At 34.6% G+C, this 22,630-nt stretch overlaps 1 protein-coding gene, 1 long non-coding RNA gene and 2 pseudogenes across 2 annotated transcripts; all 4 read right to left on the bottom strand.

Moving 5' to 3' along the window:
• Positions 1–1,645: 1,645 nt before the first annotated feature.
• Positions 1,646–1,870, bottom strand: LOC120164484. Its single transcript, XR_005519739.1, has 2 exons — positions 1,807–1,870; positions 1,646–1,730 (listed from the first exon to the last, which is right to left on the bottom strand). It is a non-coding gene; the product is annotated as an uncharacterized LOC120164484 (long non-coding RNA).
• Positions 1,871–1,873: 3 nt separating this feature from the next.
• Positions 1,874–8,508, bottom strand: LOC120164618 (annotated as a pseudogene).
• Positions 8,509–8,523: 15 nt separating this feature from the next.
• On the bottom strand, positions 8,524–9,374 carry LOC120164617 (annotated as a pseudogene).
• A 12,459-nt stretch (positions 9,375–21,833) lies between these two features.
• LOC120164616 (vascular-related unknown protein 4-like) lies at positions 21,834–22,575 on the bottom strand. The gene is made up of 3 exons (XM_039174299.1): positions 22,213–22,575; positions 22,067–22,123; positions 21,834–21,998 (listed from the first exon to the last, which is right to left on the bottom strand). Exons 1-3 carry the CDS (start codon positions 22,573–22,575, stop codon positions 21,861–21,863), a joined length of 558 nt encoding a protein of 185 aa, XP_039030230.1. The 3' UTR covers positions 21,834–21,860.
• Positions 22,576–22,630: the final 55 nt, after the last annotated feature.

The raw sequence follows: 22,630 nt of genomic DNA, 5'->3' as shown, positions 1-22,630 counted from the left end.
GGTGTTACTTGAGAAATAGATTTGGCGAAGTATAAAGGAGCCTAATTGTCTTATGGACAAGGTATTGCATGCGAAATATTTCTTGGATGGTGATCTATTACATGCTAAGTTGGGAAATAACCACTCCTTTGCATGAAGAGGGATCCACAATGTGTTGGGTGCCATGCAAGATGGCCTCTTCTGACGGGTGCGAATTAACAGTTCTAAGCGTATGCATATCGACCCATGGGGTGATTAATCTAAGTTATTTTTTGTTGGTACATATTTAGATAACAACTACAATCCCATTCGTTGTCATGAATTCATGGTCCCTAGAATGGCTCGTTGGAAAGAAGAATTGGTTAACCATGTGTTCCCCCGAGCGATGCTGCAAAGCTCCTCGTGGTAATCATTGCTCCATGTCAAGGTGATACAATTTTAAGGGGCTATCATGATACTGGACACTATTCGATGCGATCAGGATATTCTTGGTTCCAGTGCCTTACTTATGCCCAGGGATCAATCTCCAAACTGTGGAAGAGCATTGCCAAGTTACAAGTACTTCCCAATATCCGTATTTTTGCATGGCGGATGACAAGGGGGCTCTTTCTGTTCACAACAGCCTGAAGGCCGCTGGACTGTCGGACGGTCTTTGTCCGATGTGTTCATGTCGTACGTGACTATCCTCGTACTCAAGAAGCTCTTCGATTTGCAGGCTATCAAACGTGACTACCCTCTTTAGTGGTTCGAGGAGTGTTTATTGGTCTTGGGCCTTGAGCGATTTGCAGGTTTGATTACACTTCTTCGGAACTTATGGAATGGTCGTAACACATACATTTATGATGACAGGTTACAATTGACGTAGGTCATTGTTGCTAACGTCCAAGTTTTGCATCGGGGTTCGTAGAGATCTCTTGATCTCGTGGCCAGGTACATAGATGTCGGGGTCTCTAGCTTGGAGGAATTGGTCCCTGCTGTTTCTTCTTTTCGTTGGACACCCCTCATTTTGGTATTGTGAGGCTCGACTATGATGGCTCTCTGACTCCTGCGACTGGTTCTGTTGTTGTGGGGATCGTAGTTCGAGACCATGCTGGACAAGTTTTAGGTTGGGCTCGCTCAATCGATGCGAGGTGCTCTTGATCCCACTTTGGTTGAGTTCAATGCTTTTGTAGCTTCCCCAGATCTTACTATCGAAAGAAAATGAGAAAATGTCCACTTTGAATCTGATTGCGCCGTCCTGGTTAACAAGTTACTCCATGATGAGGAGGATATCTCTATGTAGATGTTACATCTTCAATAGGCAAAAAACCGTTTCAAAATGTTTCTGGGTCTTCATATTACCTTAATTCAAAGATCTTGTAATATTATTACAGATAGTTTCACTAAATGGGCAGTTCAATCTTTGAGGTCTTTATATTTTGACTCGATTAGCCCTGAGGTTATTTTTACGAAGGTTACGAATGATATAGAGTTTATCTATAGTTTGGGATATTATTTTCCCCTCGTAGGTCCAATACTTTGATATTGGGTAGGAGTTTTTAATGTGGCCCTTAAGTACTTTAGTAAATTTCGAATATGGACAATTAAACATATAAATTTCGTCTTCTGTTCCTGTGGAAAAAGCTTCACTAATTAGAACTCTACAGAATAACAAATTCGTTTCAGGCTGTCTATCAAAATTTTTTGCCTAATTCTGTTTTTTTCACCAGCCTAACTGTATTATGAAAAATAGAATCCAGAATCCCAGCAACCTGTAATTGACACAAGATTTTTTCCGATGACGAGTTTTGAAACAGAAAAGAAAAGTCTGTTCAGATGGATACTAACCGTGAAAACACCTCCGATTATAGCGCAGCCATTGGTGATAAAATGTGAAAATGATTTCGAGTCTGGTCGAGATTAAATGGTAAAACAAGAATGGAAGCTAGATACACGTCTATATCGTTTGAAGATTAACCTGCATCGGAGACAACTCGAAATGAAATTTTGCAACAGGTATGTGCAGGCTGTGTGCCAGACTGCTGTGCGCCGTGTACTCGTATTGCTCGACGATTCGAGAAGATTTTTTCGTGACGAGCTCTGTTTTTACTACTTGAAGGTAGTGCTCTATCTGAAAATGCAATCAAGCAAGGTAAACCGAGCACAATTTAACGAAAGGGTGGCAAGAAGGGCAAACTTACAGTAACATTTGCATCTACATCTTGGTGATTGATGAACGATTGATCATTCAACTTGTCATGGCTTCTACCAAGAAAAGGTATTAATCGCTTGACATCACTTAATACCTGAGGTGAAACTGTTTTACCGAAAGAAAGATGGCGTATGACATGAGACATTTTCATTCTAGAAGCATCAAAAGAATGGGCTCCCGAACTAGCGGAGATGATGAGGTTGCCAGGAACCTGCAGAGTGCAACTCAAGTAATACTTTCAGCTACTCATTTATCTCAAGGCTAAACATAACTGATTCGACAAACTAATTATATGCCAAATAATATGTACAATGGTTAGTCTAATCTAATATCATAATTGTCACCTTCTTTGCACGCACGTAACCTTCAATTCTGCATCCTCCCGCCAATGGTGCTGGTCGTTTTGTAACACTGGATTTACCATCTATAGCCAGCTTCTGGTTCTTCTGCGGAATAGAAGCGACCAATTCTTCCATCATCTGGAATAAACAGGCAACTGCATTAGGTCATGCATGAACCTTAATCTCATAAGATTTCTGTAACCGATCTATAAACTCAAATGGCCAATTCAAAACTAATTTAGTCATACCTTAACAGGCTTTTTGTATCACGATCTCCATAATAAGATTCGTGTTCGTGGTGTCCATGAGATTCCCCTGAAACACAAACAGGTCAGAGAATAAGGCAAGTCTGTATTGCACAGATCAAAGGGACATCAAGTATTGATATTAAGGGTAGAAAATATGTAAGGTTAGACTTTCTTTTACCTCACATCGTTGCCTTTACGAAAAATACGAATGGATGGATACCCTTGGATGTGATGACTGTGTTGAGAAGAAGACGGAACAAGTGAGCACAATAGTAATGAAGAAAACAGTGAAGGAAGAAAGAGAAGAGAAGAGATTAAACATGGGTAAAGCTATAAAAGATGCAACATTCGGGAAACCATTCTATAAAAGCAAGAAAGAATAGTTTTAATATATGAAGTGAACATTAATATGTATGTGCAACGTGAAAGAGATCAGAATGCAACAATATGGCTAATGGTCATGCCAGAATTAGCCGTGTAGAAATCTCGTTTTTTTAAGAGTCTTTTATTATAAGAAAAGTTTTAGGAGTCTTTGTAACCTCCATTTCTAGATAGAATTTTATCTTTAAAAAAAACGTTCTATTAGAAATCATTAGCTCCTTTTATTTAAATTATAGTAATTTCCTAATTCAATAAGCAGATTTCTCTTATATTACCTCTTTTATTCTTCCCTCTCCTTCCGTTTATTTCTTAGATTCTAACAGGTCAAATGATGACATAAAATATTCTCAAACAATAAATCATTAATTTACATGTGATAAAAAAATTAAAAAAAAGGAAATACCTACTACACAAGTCAACTTCAATACTGCAGTCAACCTTTGCCAAAAGAATACGCCCATCAGTTTCTGGATCATATCTGTCAAAAGCAAGGGTGCGAAATTCATTGCCAAATCAAGAACTTATAAATCTGTTCCATGGAAGAGAAATTGTGGGTTCTCAGACCTCTCTTTTATTATAGTGGCAGTTTTCTCCCATGGCGCGCTCTGAAACCCAAAGAACACGGTGAAGCTACTATAAGAGAAGAAGTCTCGAAGCATTCAGTGGTAGAAAAGAGCAAATGTAGTTAGTCATAACTCATAGCAGCTCAAAGCACACCATTACTATCAGTTTGACCGAAGATTCCAAACTCATTAGAAACAAGGGTTTAATTCATTCAAAATGCTCTCTTGTGTGTTTTTTTTAATATTGAAACAAAATATGTGTTTGTTTAAAGGTAGACACGTGGGCCTCACAAAGTAGGGTCCACTAAAGAAAATATCACACTATAAAGCATATTAGAGGTTATTAAAATGCTCATATATCCTTAAAAAAGGACAAGAAAGAGGGGGTTATTAAATATAGCTATATAAATGAAGAATATTAGTCAGAAAAGGGATTACTATAATTAGAATATTTGGCAACTATATAAAAAGTTATGCTTGAGGGCCACATTACACATGAGCTAAACAAATAATGTTTTCAACAAGTCTCTTCAATGGAAAGAGCACACATGCTAATAGTAGATTACCAGGCGAATACTCCACATGCACCAAGGAGCATAAAAATTAACAACAAAAACTGGATACCTGAAAAAAATCATATCAAGTAAATAGAGGTATTACCAAAATTGGGGCATTTAGCGAAAGATCCATGGTGAGCACATAATACACAAAATTGAATGACTTGAAAATTTGAATTAATCCACTTACAGATGTGAAAGTTTGTCAAAGTTCGCAGCATTTAATGGTATGGCACCCTCACGGGATCTTCATCATTCATCTCCAAGCTTAATGGAATGAGGAACAGGTTCAGGATGAAACTCAGCACCAGTGGGTCTTAATTGTGGATCTATTGAAAACTTCCGGATTGTTTTTGTTATATTCAACCTGTTCTGAAAGCAGAAGACACAAATTTAGTCAGATGGGCCAACACATAAATGGTTAAGGCACCTTGAAGAAAGAAGCATGACAAAAATTTTGACAGGAAAATATTAACACAAATATCCATGCAAGCTGCATAAAAATATTATCAGACAAGTTTAAATGCCAGGCATTTTAAGTGCATTTTGTAAAATACTTAAGAGCAAGGTAATGGCCATCTTTTTAAGAGATTTGGTGCTAGACAGAAGTACGAGTTTCTTTTTCAATAAAATTAAGCAAACGAAACAAGTCTGGGAACAGAGACTCACAGTTCCCAAGACATCACTCACGTCAACGGATGCAAATTCGCATGAGAGCGCTGGAAAACTGGAAACTTGGAATAGTCAGCCAAAGGTAACTCTCGAACAATGTTCAAGGATATTACAGAAATGTAAAGAAGCAAGCATATTAAACATATGACGGTTTTGAAGAAAATCCTGAAAAGTATGTCCAAAAAAGTCTAGACTGACAAGTAGCTATTTGAACCCAACATTTTTAAGGAAAAAATGTATAGAAAGCTCAAAAGCAGCAAAAGTACCCGAAGAACCACAATGCAACAGCAGCAAAAGTACCCGAAGAACCACAATGCAACAGCAGCAAAAGTACCCTAGGAACCACAATGCAACGTGATCTTATTGTTCATTTGTAAATATTGCAACAGACGTTGAAGCCTTATTGCATGGGGGAACTCGTATGTTATTTTATCGTTCATTTTCTAGTAAGTTAGTAATATAGATAGATATATATATCTATTTAGTTTTGGATCTCATACTATTTAAGTTTTCCATTTCTCACTTATTTTTATTTCATTATCTTAAATACATTTAGTAGTCCGATTATTTTTGAAGCTTATAACTCTAATTAGTTAATATAATGACTTTTAATATATTATTTCAAACAACTTTAAACAAATTACATATGCAAATACTTGAGAGACAATAAACTAATAAATAAATAAATATTGGACATTATATTAAAATTAAAGAACAATGCAATACACTAAAAATAATCTCCATATAATTTCAACAATATCCTAGAAACTCTCTTTTAGAAGAACTTATATATATATATATATATATATATAAAAGCAACGGTGTTTTATTTATAATTCTAAGAGAAAACATTTATCCTTTATTCGTAATTCAATTACTTGTAGGCAAATTAGTTAAAGACTTTCAAATGGGTTTCAGGTTCACATCATTTTGACACCTGTGTATATAATATTAAAAAACTATATATATATATATATATATATATATATATATATATATATATATAAACTCACACACACAATATATATTCACGCACATATTTTTTTATATATTCACACACTTCAAGATCAAATGGTAAGGAATACCACATAAAGCTTAAGACTTTAAACTAAGAAAAAATTGCAACCAAATGAAAACATTGATAGATAACATTGCTACAGAAAAGTAATGCACCTGATGTTGAAATAAATGCGAAAAAAGTCCCCATCAGAACTATTGTCAACAACAATAGATGTAGTGGTACTGACTGCTAAATAATTACTCAGTTCCTGCGAAAGGAATTCCATGGATTACAATGTGCGTAGGTGAAGGAAACAGAGGAATTGCTTTCATTTCAAGGCAAAAGTTGAATGAATAAATTACAAATATATCTGATAATTATCATCAGCGCAAAGAAAAGGAAAATTTCAACCACTAATAAGATATAAAAGAATGTTGAATCATAAATGTTGTTTTGGGATGAAAAACCAAAACGGATCGAATTGATGTTAGAGAAAACAGAGAGGCGGCCTACCATTCCAAATAAAAATACCATAGCGACTGCTGCTATAATGGATAAGCCTGCACCGTACAACGATGCCTCTGTCAAATCTTTAGGGAGTTTCTTGTACAGAAATAAAAGAAGAAAATAAAAAAAAACTTCAGGGAAAAAAACAGATTATCATTATAAAATTTATTTAAACAAAGTATATCGGCAGATGGACTTAAACCGGTATACTGCATACATGTTTTTAAACCTCAATAGAAAAATGAAAAAACAATATTAAGGAACAAAAATTTCGGCTCATTCACCAAATTACTATCAAAATTTTAGCAAACAAACGAGAGTTTCTCCAAAACTATCCAAACTAACACATTCCAATATCCGATGCTAGATAGTAACAATTTTTTTCCAGTAAACAAATAAACACAATTACAATCCAAATATAGTAAATAGATATTAGTTTAGCGCTTTTCTGTGAAATTCTCAGATCCATTCTACTGTGTAAATCATCAGAAAATTATGTAAAAAAAAAAAAGTGCGATGAATGGAAAAGAGAAATGAGAGATCTGCACCTGTAGAAATCGACGGATTTGATCTTGGTGGAAGAAATCATGGCTGATGATATTAATAAAAATCAGATTATCTTTAGGGAGAAATGTATGAAAAATCAAGAATAAAAGGAGAATTCAAATCCCAAGAAGAATTCTGGCAACGAAGGAGACCTTTTAACCGCGTAACTCTCGTGCGTATTTTTTTAGTTATTCATTTCGGGTAAACTGCTCTAGGTCACTTAATTATGGGTTTGCTAAAAACTAAGATACTTCTCTTCTAAACGTTATAAACAGTTCACTAAATCTAAATATTATTACAAAAAATGTCACCCTTAAATATTAAACGAGAATAGTGACATAGCCTATTATAATGATATTTTTAGTATTCAAAACTTATATAATCTATTAATTTAGTCTTAATTCAAAACAATTCAAAAAATTTAATCTTCGTATTTAATTTTTTTTATCGTTTTGGTATTTCTATATTGCTTGTTTTTCTCACATAAATGTTATATTATTTTTATTGTATAATAAGAATTTAACAGTAACTTCTTGTTAGGTAATGCAGCTATTCAACTATTATTTTGATTCAATGAGTTTGTTTTGACAATATCGTACAAAATTAACCGATTTATTATTATTTTTTAAATTAAGATAAAAATAATAGAACACATAAGTTTTGAAGACATAATATTTTTATATTATATTATATTAAATATATATTTAAATCTAACGATGGACTATACTGTTTGTAACAATATTTTAGTTGAATATCAATATTTATCAAACACAAAATTAAGTGACTTTGGTTGTAATTTAACCTTGTTTTACTATATAAAGTTTCCCTTATTTTAGCTATTATATCAAAATATTATGTTTTAAAGGTTTTTAATGATGAGGTTTTTAAATGGAATTGTTAGTAATTTTGATGATTTCGTATTTGAATCTTTCAAATTTGAGTTGGGTTTAATTTAAAGTATTATAAAAACTCACATAAAATAACAATTTATACAAGGAAAATATAAACTAAGATTTGAGTTAATTAGTGTAAAATTTTATATTAATAATGTGAACTTTATAATAATTATGGTAAATGATTAATCTAGAATTTATTATTGCTTTACAAGTAAAAACTCAAAGCCTTACTTTAAAAATTCAACAACTTTAACTAATTTGTTGATTTGGCAGAATTAAATTAGTAAGGCTAATTAGTAACTACACCCTAATTTCATCGCCTCCACCTACATAGTCTATTTAATTTATTTAATGGGTAAACTACTCCATTGGTCACTAACATTATCGATTTGTAATAAAATGGTCACTCGAGGTTGCTACGTTAACCTCGATGACATAAAACTGAGCTGGACCATTAAACGCTTGCTTGGACTTTTGAGTGCCACGTTGGAGAGTTCATTTGACTCTTGTTGACTGACGCTTCAACTAATTGCAACAGCAAAGCTCCACCCACTAGTGCGAATTGTGAAGCTCTACTTCATTGCTAGAATATTGGCCCTTACCACCTTCATCCGACTGAGAGTACATCGCCAGCAAAAGGAGCTACTCCAGGCTCACCATTCCCCCAACTTCCTTTGGCAAAAACCCCATTAACTCGTAGAAACTAACATCAAACACAATCATATTTTTGAGCCTACCAATTTCTCTCGGCAAATAAGATCTCAACCCATTGTTTATCAAAATAATTTCTTCAAGACAAGTCATGTTGCTGATACCTGTCAAAAGGAAATTGTGGAACTTGTTGTTGGCCTAGACAATGACGGAAATTAACGAGTTGCCGAAGTTGTCCGATAAGTTGAATTTGAATCGGTTGTAGTTTATAAAACGGCATCCAAATCTTTCTCAAAAATCTCTATGGGTACGGTTCCTTCAAACTCGTTCAACCGCAGATCCAAAAACTTGAGCGCCGACAACCGGAGATCCACCTTAGAGAACTTACCGACAAACCGGTTGTTGCTAAGATCCAGTTCGAATAGTATCGTCAAGTTACTGAACTTGTGAGGAAGAGTACTACAGAACCGGTTTGAGTTGGTATGGAACAATGCAAGAGCAATAAGCAACCCAAGCTTTTTCGACAAGTACCTAACGATATCACCATGGTTCAAGTGTCGGTGAAGATTCTGATCGTGCCGTTATTCTGCGCCAGAGCACAGCAAATGCCGGTGTAGTTGCATTTCTAATCCTCGGGTTTTCAAAAACGAGCGATGGGTCGACGGTGACCACTTCCATCTGTTGTCGAACTCGTCTTTGCAGTAGAGATCGAGCTGGCGTTGCTTGATGTAGACAACTTCTTGTTTCGTGAGACCGCTATGGCTGGTAATAGGAAGCTGCTCACATGAAGAGAAGCTGATGTGGAGTGTGAGGAAACAACAGAAGAAGAGACGAAGAGTGAGAGAGGTAAAAAGTGACGATGGCCAAGTTGATACCAATTGTCGTAATCATTTTTAGGTGGAACTATTATTTATGGTTTTAAAAAACGATTATGACTTTAATTTGAAAAATTTGATGATTTTGAATTGATTGAAATAAAATGGAAAAGGGAGTCGCCATCGACCTTTGGGTTAGGTAGGTCGAATACCTAAAAACGTCTTTTAAAACAATTTTAAGAAAAATCATTTTTTAAGATAAAATTTGGTCTGCGTTACCAAAGATTCATTTAAATGGATTCGGGAGTCGGTTACGTGTGGGGAAGGGTAAACACCCCCACAATGCCCAAAATAGGTACTGTGTCGCTTACACATCGTCGTAAATGGTGGAAATTACAAATCGAATATAAAGTTAAAATATGATATGTTTATCGAAAATTGATTAATTTGCTTCGAATTAAATAATTAAAGAAAATTCTTTAATTCGAAAAGAAATCTCAAAATTAGCAATCCTCCATTGGGAAAGCTAACTCGTCTATTTCTTATCACTAAAAGAATGTTTCCTCAATCGATAAAATACGGGTCAAATATAAAATGAATATTGACAGTACAAAAAAATAAAATACATAACTTGTATTGATCAATATAAAATAAAAATGAATTAACAATTAACAAACTAGAATTGATTTATTTCAAGTTCCATTTAGTTTGAACGTCGTATTAGATTGTACCAATTCGATCAAGTGATACTTTCTACGCCCGTTCTACAAAATTCGCGTTCTTGAAACTATTCGGATAACATTAACAGTTAAAGAAATGGAAATAAATATAAATAAAATACAAAATAAAACATACACCATAAAAAAAGTTAAACATATTTATTTACATATGATATAAATAAATACATAACATAAAAAGATGTAGATACGATTGACATAAATACAAATAAATATTACAATCACCAAATATAATAATCAAAAAATAAATAATAAAATTACAAGGACTAACATGGTAAATAAAAAACAGAGTAAAATCAGAAATGTTAACATTACAGACACTAAAAAAAAAATAACCCAAAATGAAGTTTAGGACTAAAATGCAATAAAACATAAACATGAAGGCCGAATAATAATTAAACCTAAATATAACAATGACTAAAATAAAATACGTAAAATGTCATGACCAGATTCGAATGTTAAAAAAAACAATAAACTAAAACAATGACTAAAATGAAATAATTAAATGAGCTCAAAACAAAGTATTTACCCAAACACACTAGTGAACAAATAGGGATCAAAATGAAAAGTGACAAATATTAAGTCCAAAATGAAATAAACATAAATCATTAACTGATGACCAAAATGAAAACTACACAAAATTAACAGCTAGATATCTAAATATTTAAACAGATATAATACAGGACTAAAATGAAATAAATAGAAACGTAAAGATAATAAGCAAAACAAACAGTGATCTAAATAAAAGTAATAAATATTAATGGACTAATTCGAACAAACAAATAATATAGCAAATGACCATAAATAAAACAAAACATGCAGGATGAATTGAAATAAATTAAGTCAACCTAGTGATCAAATAAAATGCGGCAAAATGAGGAGGAACTAAAGGATGTTTACCCATGATTTAATGCTCCAAACGTTACTTGGGCTAAATACAAGGACCCATACAGTGATTTAACCTTAACTTAGTGACCAAAATAATATGTTTTCCTAAATTTAGAGGACATATGTGTAATTAATCCACGAATGTGGTGACTAAAGTGCAAAACACGTTAATGTATGATGACCTTTTTTTGGATTTACCCAAAATTAAAAGAAGAACAACTTATCCCTTTCCCTATTTTTCAATCTGTTCGATGGTTTTAAAACTTCAACCTTTGTCTATTTTCCTTCACTCGCAACACAGCAGCCGGCTCCAACAAGCTGGAACCCACGTCACTTCGGCCACCCTATTTGGGTGGCTATTCCACTCCGATCAGCCACTAATCCTCCTCTCCGATGACCTTGTTGCTCCGACGAGTACGCCGACTTCAAGGTAAATCGAGCTCCCTATTCTCTTTGATTCCAACAATTTTTTTTGATTGATGCTAAAAATATCCTTTTTGTTGATAAAAATTGCTCTTGTTTCCTGATGAAAATCGGGTCCCCCCCCTTATATTGCTTTTTCTGGTTGGGTTATATACCCATTACAAATTATAAAACATAAAAAAAATTAAATTTGTTGATTTCTCCTGATGCATTTGGTGGTGCCATGCTTTGGAGGAGAGGCCGACCTTGTTGCTGTCGTGGAGGTATGGGTACGGGTTGGGCGGCAGCAGGCATGGTGAGCGTGCTGGAGCAGGCGGTTGGGTGGTGGCTTGAACCGGGTCACTTGTTGGGTCTACAAAATAGTGTAATATATGTTAATATAATAATAATAATTAATAATAATAATATAATAATAATAATTATTATAATAATAATTATTATAATAATATGTTTTCGAGACCCAGACAAAAACGGGTGTCTACAGCTGCCCCTCTTTGCACATTCTTGTGTTAATAAGAATAGGGCAAAGACGAAAAAGACAACCAGTTTTTGTCTGGTTCTCTTTTTTTTTTTGGTTTTAAAACTTGAAGTGTTTGTGTTGGGGGACGCCACGGCTCATACGTGATGAAGAGGTCTGGTCGTCTAAGGGTGACACAACTCCTACGTGATGAGGAGATCTGGTTAAGGGATGACACTGCTCATACGTGATGAAGAGTTCTTGGCCATCTTTAGGAATGATGATAACTGGTTCCTACGCGATGAGGACGACTGGTTATCTATGGGTGCACGACTCCTACGTAATGAGAAGGTCTGGTCGGGGAATGGCACGGCTCATATGATGAGAAGTTCTTGCCATCTTTAAGAAGGGCGATAACACGTTCCTACGTGATGAGGACGACTGGTTATCTAGGGTGACACGGCTCCTACGTGATGAGGAGGTCTGGTCAGGGGATGACCCGGCTCATACGTGATAAGAGTTCTGGCCATCTTTAGGAAGGGCGATAACACGGTTCCTACGTAATGAGGATGGTTGGTTATCTATGGTTGACGTGGTTCCTACGCGATGAGGAGTTCTGGTCAGGAGATGACACGACTCATACGTGATGAAGAGTTCTGGCCATCTTGGGGACGGGCGATAACACGGTTCCTACGTGATGAGGACGTCTGGTTATCTAGGGGTGACACGGCTCGCGTGATGAAGAGTCTGGTCAGGAGATGACACGACTCATACGTGATGAAGAGTTCTGGCCATCTTTAGGGATATTGGTTTCAAGAGAAACCGATTCAAAGATAAGTTTCAAGAGAAACTTACTCAAAGATTGGTTTCAGGAAAAATAAACTCAAAGATTTGTTTCAAGAAAAACAAACTCAAAGCTGATGTGTTTTAAAAGTAATTGTCTCGGAAGAGACAAAAATTCGTTTCAAGGGAAACGATCTCAAATATGTGTGTTTTGTTTCAAGGGAAACAGACTCAAAGATGGTAAATTTTGTTTCTAAAGAAACAAACTCAAAGATTTTTTTCAAAAGAAACTGTATTAAGAGATAAAACCTTGTTTCTAGAGAAACAAACTCAAGATGATCTTGTTTTAAGATAAATGTTTCAAGAGACAAAATTCGTTTCAAGGGAAACGACTCAAAGATTTCTCAAGAGAAACTGTCTCAAGAGAGACAAAAACTTTGTTTTAAGAGAAAAAGAATCAAAGATTGTCGATTTTGTTTATAGGGAAATAATCTCAAAGGTGTTTGTTTGTTTACAGGGAAACAATTTAAACAATTTCAGGATTGTGTTTAAAAGGGACACTGTCTCACGCGAGACGGATCAACTTTGAAAATATCAAGTGATATTAATTGTTTCAAGTACAACACTTTGAAATTGTATTCTGAGGGAAAATGTCTCAAGTGAGACGAAATTTGTTTTGAAATAAACAACAATCTCAAGTGAGATAATTTGTTTCAAGTGAAGCAAATTCAAAATTGTTTCTCAAAGGAAAAAAATGACCCAAGCGAGATGAAATTGTTTTAAAAGAAACAACAATCTCAAATGAGAATAATTTATTTCAAGTGAAGCAAATTCAAAATTTGTATCAAAGGAAAAAATGTCTCAAGCGAGACGAAGTTTTTTTTGAGAAATAACAATCTCAAGTGAGATTATTTTGTTTCAAGTGAAACAAATTCAAATTTGTATCTCAAAGGAAAAATGTCTCAAGCGATGAAATTTGTTTTGAAATAAATTGTCTTAAGTGAGAAAATTGTTTTTAAGAACTGTCTCAAGCGAGACAAAATTTTGTTTCAAGAAAACAACATCAAAGGCTACTGATAGTCTGTTTGTTCCTGCTGTTGAAGGAGATGTCTTAATTATTGACTTCAGGAAGTCATATCTGTGGATGTCATTGTTCTTTCAGGCTGAATATATTTGGTCATTTCTGAGCTTTGATTTCCTGAGAGATCAAAATGATGTATTTATGAATGCCTAATCTTGATGTTATGATGAATGTCAAGATGAAATTATTTGAATTTTATTGAATTTATCCTCAAGTGAGGAGGAAAATGTCTTTAATGCACATGATGATAAATGTTTGATGCAAAGATGCAAACTCATGTAACATGTATGTATGTGTTGATGTATGTATGATGTATGTTGATCTGTGAGAGGAATAGTTGCGTGAGCAGTCTCATTCTATCCCTGACTCAGTTTGTCTTCATTTCCCTTGACCTGAGACAATTTGTTTCCTTGCCCCAGCAAATTTTGACCCAAAATTGACTTTTCTTGCCCATCTTCGATTATGAGCTTCGGAGATATATTTGAATTCCAATATATACTTCCAGAGAACTTATCTTGTTTGAAAATGTTTTCTTCTTTTAAAAACAACTTGACGAAGAAAGAATATGTGGTTTTTTCATTGTCAAATGAACTAAAATAAGCCCCCTTCCTCGGCCTCACAATTGGAGCAAATCACAAAATATGAATTCATTGAATATCAAAAATCAACTACTCTTTTAAGCTTTAATAGCTGCAAATCGTTGACAAATATCAAGACCGAAAGGTTGTTTTAGAGGTTGGCAACCTAAATTGTGATTTCTGAGTGTTCGTGTGAGTTCGACTATAACAGGTGTTCCTCAACTCCCTTATTCCATATTCACCGAAACTCCTTATATTAGTGAATTTGATTTAATTTGCCATTGTTTGGCTAGCTGAATCAGCTTTATTGTATATATATTTTAAATTGCCTTTATCAAGCTAGCTGAAGGATTCATGTCGCACAAAGTCTTCGACTTGACAACCACAGTGGAGCATACACCGGATTGCCAATACCTGATCAATGTCATGGTTGAATGTACTCTATCATAAAGCAGGGCTTTCGAGTTTCCTCTATACCAATTGCTTTAGACGGAATAGCTCAGCTTTATTGTATACATATATATGTTTTTTTGTTTGTTTTACGGATTCCATTTCTTAAGCTCGCTGAGGAAAACCTGTTATAGTCCCGGTGTTTGTTGAAGGTCAGAAATCTCATCGTTAGAGTTTTTCCAAGCAACTGACCTAAACTGGATTCATCTACGTGACCATTCCATCTGAGAAGATTATGATCATCATGACGTCATAAACAGAAATAATAACCATTAGTTTTTGCAATCTCATGTGCTAGTTGCCCCATTTTATCCGCTCCTAACACATACCTGAATGCCAAACCCTTTGATTGACTCTTTATGTGAATAGAAACTAGCTCGGTCCCTGCAAGAAATGGTATGTACTCTGGTGTACCTCTGGATTAGGATCAAGGGTCATTGTTTTGCAGGGTTCAATCTTGTCATTATCAAAGATTTACAACCTCAGTTATTAAAAACTTTTAATTAAAATGATATTCAAAGAATTCAAAATTGAAATCTGCTCATTGTTCATTTCCTAAGAATGAAGCATTTTATTGAAAATGTTTACACGCCAAGCGACTTACAAACATTCACACATAAAAAAAGAAAAACAAGATCAAACAAGATGACATGCATGAGAATGTAACAAAATCTCATGATGGATGCCCGGCCGAATTTCGATCAGAATGCCCCATCACACCTTGAACGTTAATGCCCTTAAATCGATCAGATCTTGGACCTTGCGCTTCAATGTCCTACAATTCTCCGTGGTGTGCCCTGAGCTCCCAATGTGATAGCTGCATATGGCGTTAATATCATGGCCTTCATATGGGGTCTCTCTTGGTTTGGATTGAACTGGAGTCACAAGGTTCCTCTCAACTAGCATTGGGAGCAATTCCTCATATGTCATTGGGATTGGATTGATGCGACGGAATGCCTTATGAGGTTTGGTCCCCAGATTAGCTAGATAAGATCCTTTAATGTCAATCTCATCTCTTTCCTCATTGTCGGAAAGACTAGTGCCTCCTATCAGGCCATTCTTGACTGCTCTTTCGATCATTTCTCCACACATGACAATGTCAGAGAAACTCTTAGTGGCAACCCCTATCATGTAGTCGATATATGGAGACTTCAATGTATCGATGAATAGAGTGATGAACTCTTTTTTAGTCATTGGTGGATGCACTTGAGATGCAATATCCCTCCATCGTTGTGCGTACTGTCGAAAGCTCTCATAATTCTTCATCTCCATATTCTGAAGTATTATTCGATCGGGGATCATATCAATCATATGCTTGTATTGGTTTAGAAAGGAACTAGCCAAATCTTTCCAAGAGTGGACTTGAGAACGGCTCAGTTGGTTATACCACCTAGAAGAAGGTCCCGTCAGACTGTTTTGGAAGCAGTGGATCAACGTCGGATCATTGTTGGTGTACCCAATCATTCTTCGAATAAACATCGTGAGATGGGCATTGGGGCAACTGGTTCCACTATACTTTTCAAACTCGGGCATCTTGAATTTGGACGGAAGCACCAAGTTAGGAACTAGTACTAATTCTGTTGCATTCATTCCGTAGTGAGAGCTCCGTCCTCTCATTCCCTGGAATGTCTTTCTGCACCACTGTTTCAGATTCTCCGGGATCTCATTATTGACTCTTTTTGTCACTTCGTGACTAGGAATCCTGTTGGGCGATATAATTGGTTGTGAACTAGCCTGTGCCTTCACACATTCAACTGTTTCACGGGTCAAGGAAATCTTCTCTTTGCCTTTTCCTTGGTTAAGCTCAGTCAATTTTGTTACCATTTGATCCACTAGGTCACTTTGATTTTGCAAGATATGATCCACGGTGGTCTTTTGCACCTGCTCCATTTTAACCTCCCACTCAGCTTGCATCTTTTGCAAACTCTCGTTCAGCTCTTTCTTCAATTCCTCAAATTTTGCATCCATTCTCAGTACTGTGTGAATGCAGTTGCACAGTTAGAAGTGCCTCCTCAAAGTTTCTCGCAAGGTATGATTAATGCATGTAAACATGCTTAAATGAATGTTGTGCAAAATGCAATGATGCAAATGCAAATGCAAATGCAGAAATATTGATCCCCACGATGAATATTTTAGAACACTTTTCACCAGAGATAAAAGTTTTCACATTACAAGACAGTCCACTTTACAGACTTGACTTCTCTTAGATGTTGAATCTGAAATGGGTCGTTTCTTCGTCTCGGATCTTCGTCTTAAAAAATGATGCCCCTTAAGCATTCTGTAATCTAACTCCGTTACTGCCCCGACGGTGGTGAAGTCATGCTCCACTCCCTGATGGTTAGTGATGGAATGTTCGTAGATAAGAATCTACTGTTGGATTACTTCTTGGCTCAATAGATCATCATTTCAGTCTCGGATGCTGCACTATCTTCGAGCGAGTCTCATTCTTGTATTCGGACTTCTTTAGCCCTCAATGCATGTCTGTATATGCGACTACTTGATTGAAAACTTTCATCTCTTCTTGTGAAAATTTTCTCTCGAATATCCCCTTGCTGATCAACATTTGCGCATTATGTTATGATGATGCAATGTAAAGAAGAATGAAAAAAAACACAAACAAAAGAAAATAAATAAGTTAGTGCACACAAAGAAAAAAAAAGAAATTAGTTAGTATAGGTAAGACAATCGATATATATATATATAAATGTTATTTAAAGATGAATATAACACCTACCCCGTCATGATATCTACCCGGGCATGCTTTCAATAGATAGCAATCCTACCCGAACATGCTTTCTACCCACAATGAACTATTTTCAAGAAATTGGTCCTAACCGCATGGTATCTAGTTCGCATGCTTTATTCGAAAAAATATATTCTACAAATTTAAAAGGTAAAGGTTTAGAGTCGTTCCTCCTTCGTGTACACCTATTTTGGGTACCTACTGACGGAAAAAGGTTCAGTATGACTATACCTAGGGTGATCGTTCGACGGCTCACTATATGCTTGGTTTCGGCTCTAACGGGAAAAGGGTACTCGAATTGTCCTTGATGTCGATGCCCCCTTGGGCTGCCAGACCCTCGATCCTCACCCATTACAGGTTTCGAGCGGAACGAGTTCAATTCGAGGGGATTCACTGCCTTATACCCATACGAGGAATAAATCCCTACGAAGGTATAAGGTATGTATCCCATGGGTTTATTGCTAAACTCATACGAAGAAAAATTCTTACGAGAGTAAAGCAATCACCCCAACTAATTTGGATCGAAGCTCGTGTTTAGAGCTTATGCCATGCAAATGAACGTAATGTGTGTGAGGAGGATCGTACCTACCTTTGACTCAAAACGGGAAATAGAACAAGAAAAAAAATCTTGGTAAATCCTTGACAAAGCCTTTGAATAAAAATCGAAACGTTAGTACAAAAAATTAAAGAAATGAAGAAATTAAAAAAAACTTCAATAAATGGATCATAAGTTAACTAAAGACTCAAATTAATAATTTCCACCAAGACGACAATGTGTAAGTGACTTACAGCTCGACTCTCTAAAAGTATTCCCCAGCGGAGTCGCCAAGCTGTCATAACCATTTTTAGGTGGAACCATTATTTATGGTTTTAAAAAACGATTATGACTTTAATTTGAAAAATTTGATGATTTTGAGTTGATTGAAATAAAATGGAAAAGGGAGTCGCCATCGACCTTTGGGTTAGGTAGGTCGAATACCTAAAACCGTCTTTTAAAACAATTTTAAGAAAAATCATTTTTTAAGACAAAATTTGGTCTGCGTTACCAAAGATTCATTTAAATGGATTCGGGAGTCGGTTACGTGTGGGGAAGGGTAAACACCCCCACAATGCCCAAAATAGGTACTGTGTCGCTTACACATCGTCGTAAATGGTGGAAATTACAAATCGAATATAAAGTTAAAATATGATATGTTTATCGAAAATTGATTAATTTGCTTCGAATTAAATAATTAAAGAAAATTCTTTAATTCGAAAAAAAATCTCGAAATTAGCAATCCTCCATTGGGAAAGCTAACTCGTCTATTTCTTATCACTAAAAGAATGTTTCCTCAATCGATAAAATACGGGTCAAATATAAAATGAATATTGACAGTACAAAAAAATAAAATACATAACTTGTATTGATCAATATAAAATAAAAATGAATAACAATTACAAACTAGAATTGATTTCAAGTTCCATTTAGTTTGAACGTCGTATTAGATTGTACCAATTCGATCAAGTGATACTTTCTACGCCCGTTCTACAAATTCGCGTTCTTGAAACTATTCGGATAACATTAACAGTTAAAGAAATGGAAATAAATATAAATAAATACAAATAAAACATACACCATAAAAAAAGTTAAACATATTTATTTACATATGATATAAATAAATACATAACATAAAAGATGTAGATACGATTGACATAAATACAAATATTACAATCACCAAATATAATAATCAAAAAATAAATAATAAATTACAAGGACTAACATGGTAAATAAAAACAGAGTAAAATCAGAAATATTAAACATTACAGACACTAAAAATAAAATAACCAAAATGAAGTTTAGGACTAAATGCAATAAAACATAAACATGAAGGCCGAATAATAATTAAACCTAAATATACAATGACTAAAATAAAATACGTAAAATGTCATGACCAGATTCGAATGTTAAAAAACACAATAAACTAAAACAATGACTAAAATGAAATAATTACAAATATGAGCTCAAAACAAAGTATTTACCCAAAACACTAGTGAACAAATAGGGATCAAAATGAAAGTGAACAAATATTAAGTCCAAAATGAAATAAACTAATCATAACTGATGACCAAAATGAAAACTACACAAAATTAACAGCTAGATATCTAAATATTTAAACAGATATACAGGACTAAAATGAAATAAATAGAAACGTAAAGATAATAAGCAAAACTGCCAAAACAGTGATCTAAATAAAAGTAATAAATATTAATGGACTAATTCGAAACAAACAAATAATATAGCAAATGACCATAATAAAACAAAACAAACATGAAGGATGAATTGAAATAAATTAAATAGTCAACCTAGTGATCAAAATAAAATGCGGCAAAAATAAGTAGGAACTAAAGGATGTTTACCCATGATTTAATGCTCCAAACGTTACTTGGGCTAAATACAAGGACCCATACAGTGATTTAACCTTAACTTAGTGACCAAAATAATATGTTTTCCTAAATTTAGAGGACATATGTGTAATTAATCCATGAATGTGGTGACTAAAGTGCAAAACACGTTAATGTATGATGACCTTTTTTTGGATTTACCCAAAATTAAAAGAACAAATTATCCCTTTCCCTATTTTCAATCTGTTCGATGGTTTTAAAACTCCAACCTTTTGTCTATTTTCCTTCACTCTGCGCAACACAGCAGCCGGCTCCAACAAGCTGGAACCCACGTCACTTCGGCCACCCTATTTGGGTGGCTATTCCACTTCGATCAGCCACTAATCCTCCTCTCCGATGACCTTGTTGCTCCGACGAGTACGCCGACTTCAAGGTAAATCGAGCTCCCTATTCTCTCTTTGATTCCAACAATTTTTTTTTATTGATGCTAAAAATATTCCTTTTTGTTGATAAAAATTGCTCTTGTTTTCTCCTGATGAAAATCGGGTCCCCCCCCCCTTATATTGCTTTTTCTGGTTGGGTTATATACCCATTACAAATTATAAAACATAAAAAAAAATTAAATTTGTTGATTTCTCCTGATGCATTTGGTGGTGCCATGCTTTGGAGGAGAGGCCGACCTTGCTGCTGTCGTGGAGGTATGGGCACAGGTATGGCGACTGGCAGCAAGGCATGGTGAGCGTGCTGGAGCAGGCGTTGGGTGGTGGCTTGAACCGGGTCACTTGTTGGGTCTACAAAATAGTGTAATATATGTTAATATAATAATAATAATTAATAATAATAATATAATAATAATAATAATTATAATAATTATTATTATAATAATATGTTTTCGAGACCCAGACAAAAACGGGTGTCTACACCAATGATGTAGAGGCTTCACATTAGTGGTTGAAGCTTTATTGTCGGAATTATTTGAAGCGTCGGTAAACAGGAGTCAAATGGGCTCTCCAGCGTGGCACTCGACAATTCATGTAACCGTTTAACGGTCCAGCTCAGCTTTCCTCAATAGAAGTTAATGGATATTAACGTACAGCTATTTTATTACAAATCAATAATGTTATTGATTATTTTATAACTTTCGAAAGTTTAATGAAGAAAACGAAATCGTATTCAAAGTTTAGTGAACATTGGTGTAGTTTACCCTTATTTAATTAATTAGGCAGCATTAAAATTTAATTAGCACGGCTAAGTGGCTAACTAATAACTACACCCTAATTCCTATATTTTTAGTTTAAAGGCATATTTATATTTATATAATTTTTTATACAATAATAATTCCTAATATGCGAGTGTTCTCGTCTATATTTAACTAATTTTTTAGAATATGATTTTTTTTGTATTTCATGTGTGGGTGTTGAAAACAATTTTTTTTATAGAAGTATATTTATTTAAAAATATATATGTATTTTATGAATTCTTAAAGCATCATATCTCTATATATATTCATTTCTAATATATTTTAAATATAGATAATTTAAATAAAATAAAAATCGAAGCAGCCAAAATGTATGATAGAATATGTTATAAATATATATTTTTTTATTTCTCTGAATTTAATCTTTTTATCGTGTGGTATATGAGGTAGTGATAGAGTTATTAAGAGATTGTGGCACGACGTGCATTAAATTTTGTTGGTATAGTGTCATTCTAATTTTTCTTCAATTTAATTATTAGTTAAATAATATTTTGTTGTTCTCAATTTTAGATTAAATATTTATTCGTTTGACGTAAAATAATTTAAACCTTTCAAATATTTAATTTTATTTCCATCTTTGTTAGAGGACTTTTGTTGAGTAAATAGTTATTTTTTATTTTAATAACATAAATTTGCATTATATGTACATTTTTGCAAAAATAAACAGAAATGAGAGGTCTAAATATAATTTTTTTTACAGCAACAACAATTCGTTGCAAATTCACATTGGAAATCAACCTAAATAACGAACTACCATAGACAAAGGAACTAAACAAGGACCCTTTTTCTTTAGTTCATTGTCAACATTCTCTCCTCCATCAAAACTCATTAATTCATCCTTTATCTTTCCTGAAGCACTCCCTTTAATCCCCTGCGAGGACGAAGCTCGTCAATCAACTGAGTGATTCATGTATGTATGTGGTTTGATTGATTTCTCACCTGTGGTATCCCCATGGCATTTTTCTGCCCATCAAACTGGTTCACCAGATCATAAACCTATACAAAAACATGAAAGTCAAAACAGTTAATCAAAATCCCACTAATATGAAGGAAGAAAAAAAAAAGAATGAGAAATAACGACTGACCTGGGGGCTATTTGCAGGAGAAGTAGCAGTGTCTTCCAAATCACGATCAACAAAACCAGACGATGATCTTTGAGTCCTTCTTTTCTTCTGATCTGAAGCTGCTGCAAAAACATGTCGTCCTGCAGCAGAACAGGCAACATCGGGAATCAAATAAGAGGATCGATGATCGGTATGGGAAAGGATGGAGCTGTTATCGTTTACATCAATGGTGTCATTATTATTATTATTTGAGAAATCTTGAAGATACATGGTCCAACTGCTCTCTTCAGGAGATTCATGTTCACCCGAGGATCTGCTCAAGGATTCATGGAAAAACCAATAAGAAAGATGATGAAAGAGGGAGAGAAGAGCCAGGTGAGTCATGAGAAAACTCTCCTGCAAAAACTGTATTTATAGTAGGAGGCGAGTGAAATACACA

This window comes from Hibiscus syriacus, unplaced genomic scaffold, assembly GCF_006381635.1.
Source record: "Hibiscus syriacus cultivar Baekdansim isolate YM2019G1 unplaced genomic scaffold, ASM638163v2 tig00111540_pilon, whole genome shotgun sequence".
NCBI lineage: Eukaryota > Viridiplantae > Streptophyta > Magnoliopsida > Malvales > Malvaceae > Hibiscus > Hibiscus syriacus.
The sequence above is the reverse complement of the archived record's forward strand: the minus strand, read 5'-3'. Positions and strand labels throughout refer to the sequence as shown.

Coding starts and splice junctions, on each gene's coding strand:
- LOC120164616 (XM_039174299.1), bottom strand. CDS start 22,575: ATGACTCACCTGGCTCTTCTCTCCCTCTTTCATCATCTTTCTTATTGG. Junction 22,124..22,212: donor CTCCTGCAAATAGCCCCCAG/GTCAGTCGTTAT, acceptor GTTTTTGTATAG/GTTTATGATCTGGTGAACCA. Junction 21,999..22,066: donor ATGCCATGGGGATACCACAG/GTGAGAAATCAA, acceptor TCGTCCTCGCAG/GGGATTAAAGGGAGTGCTTC.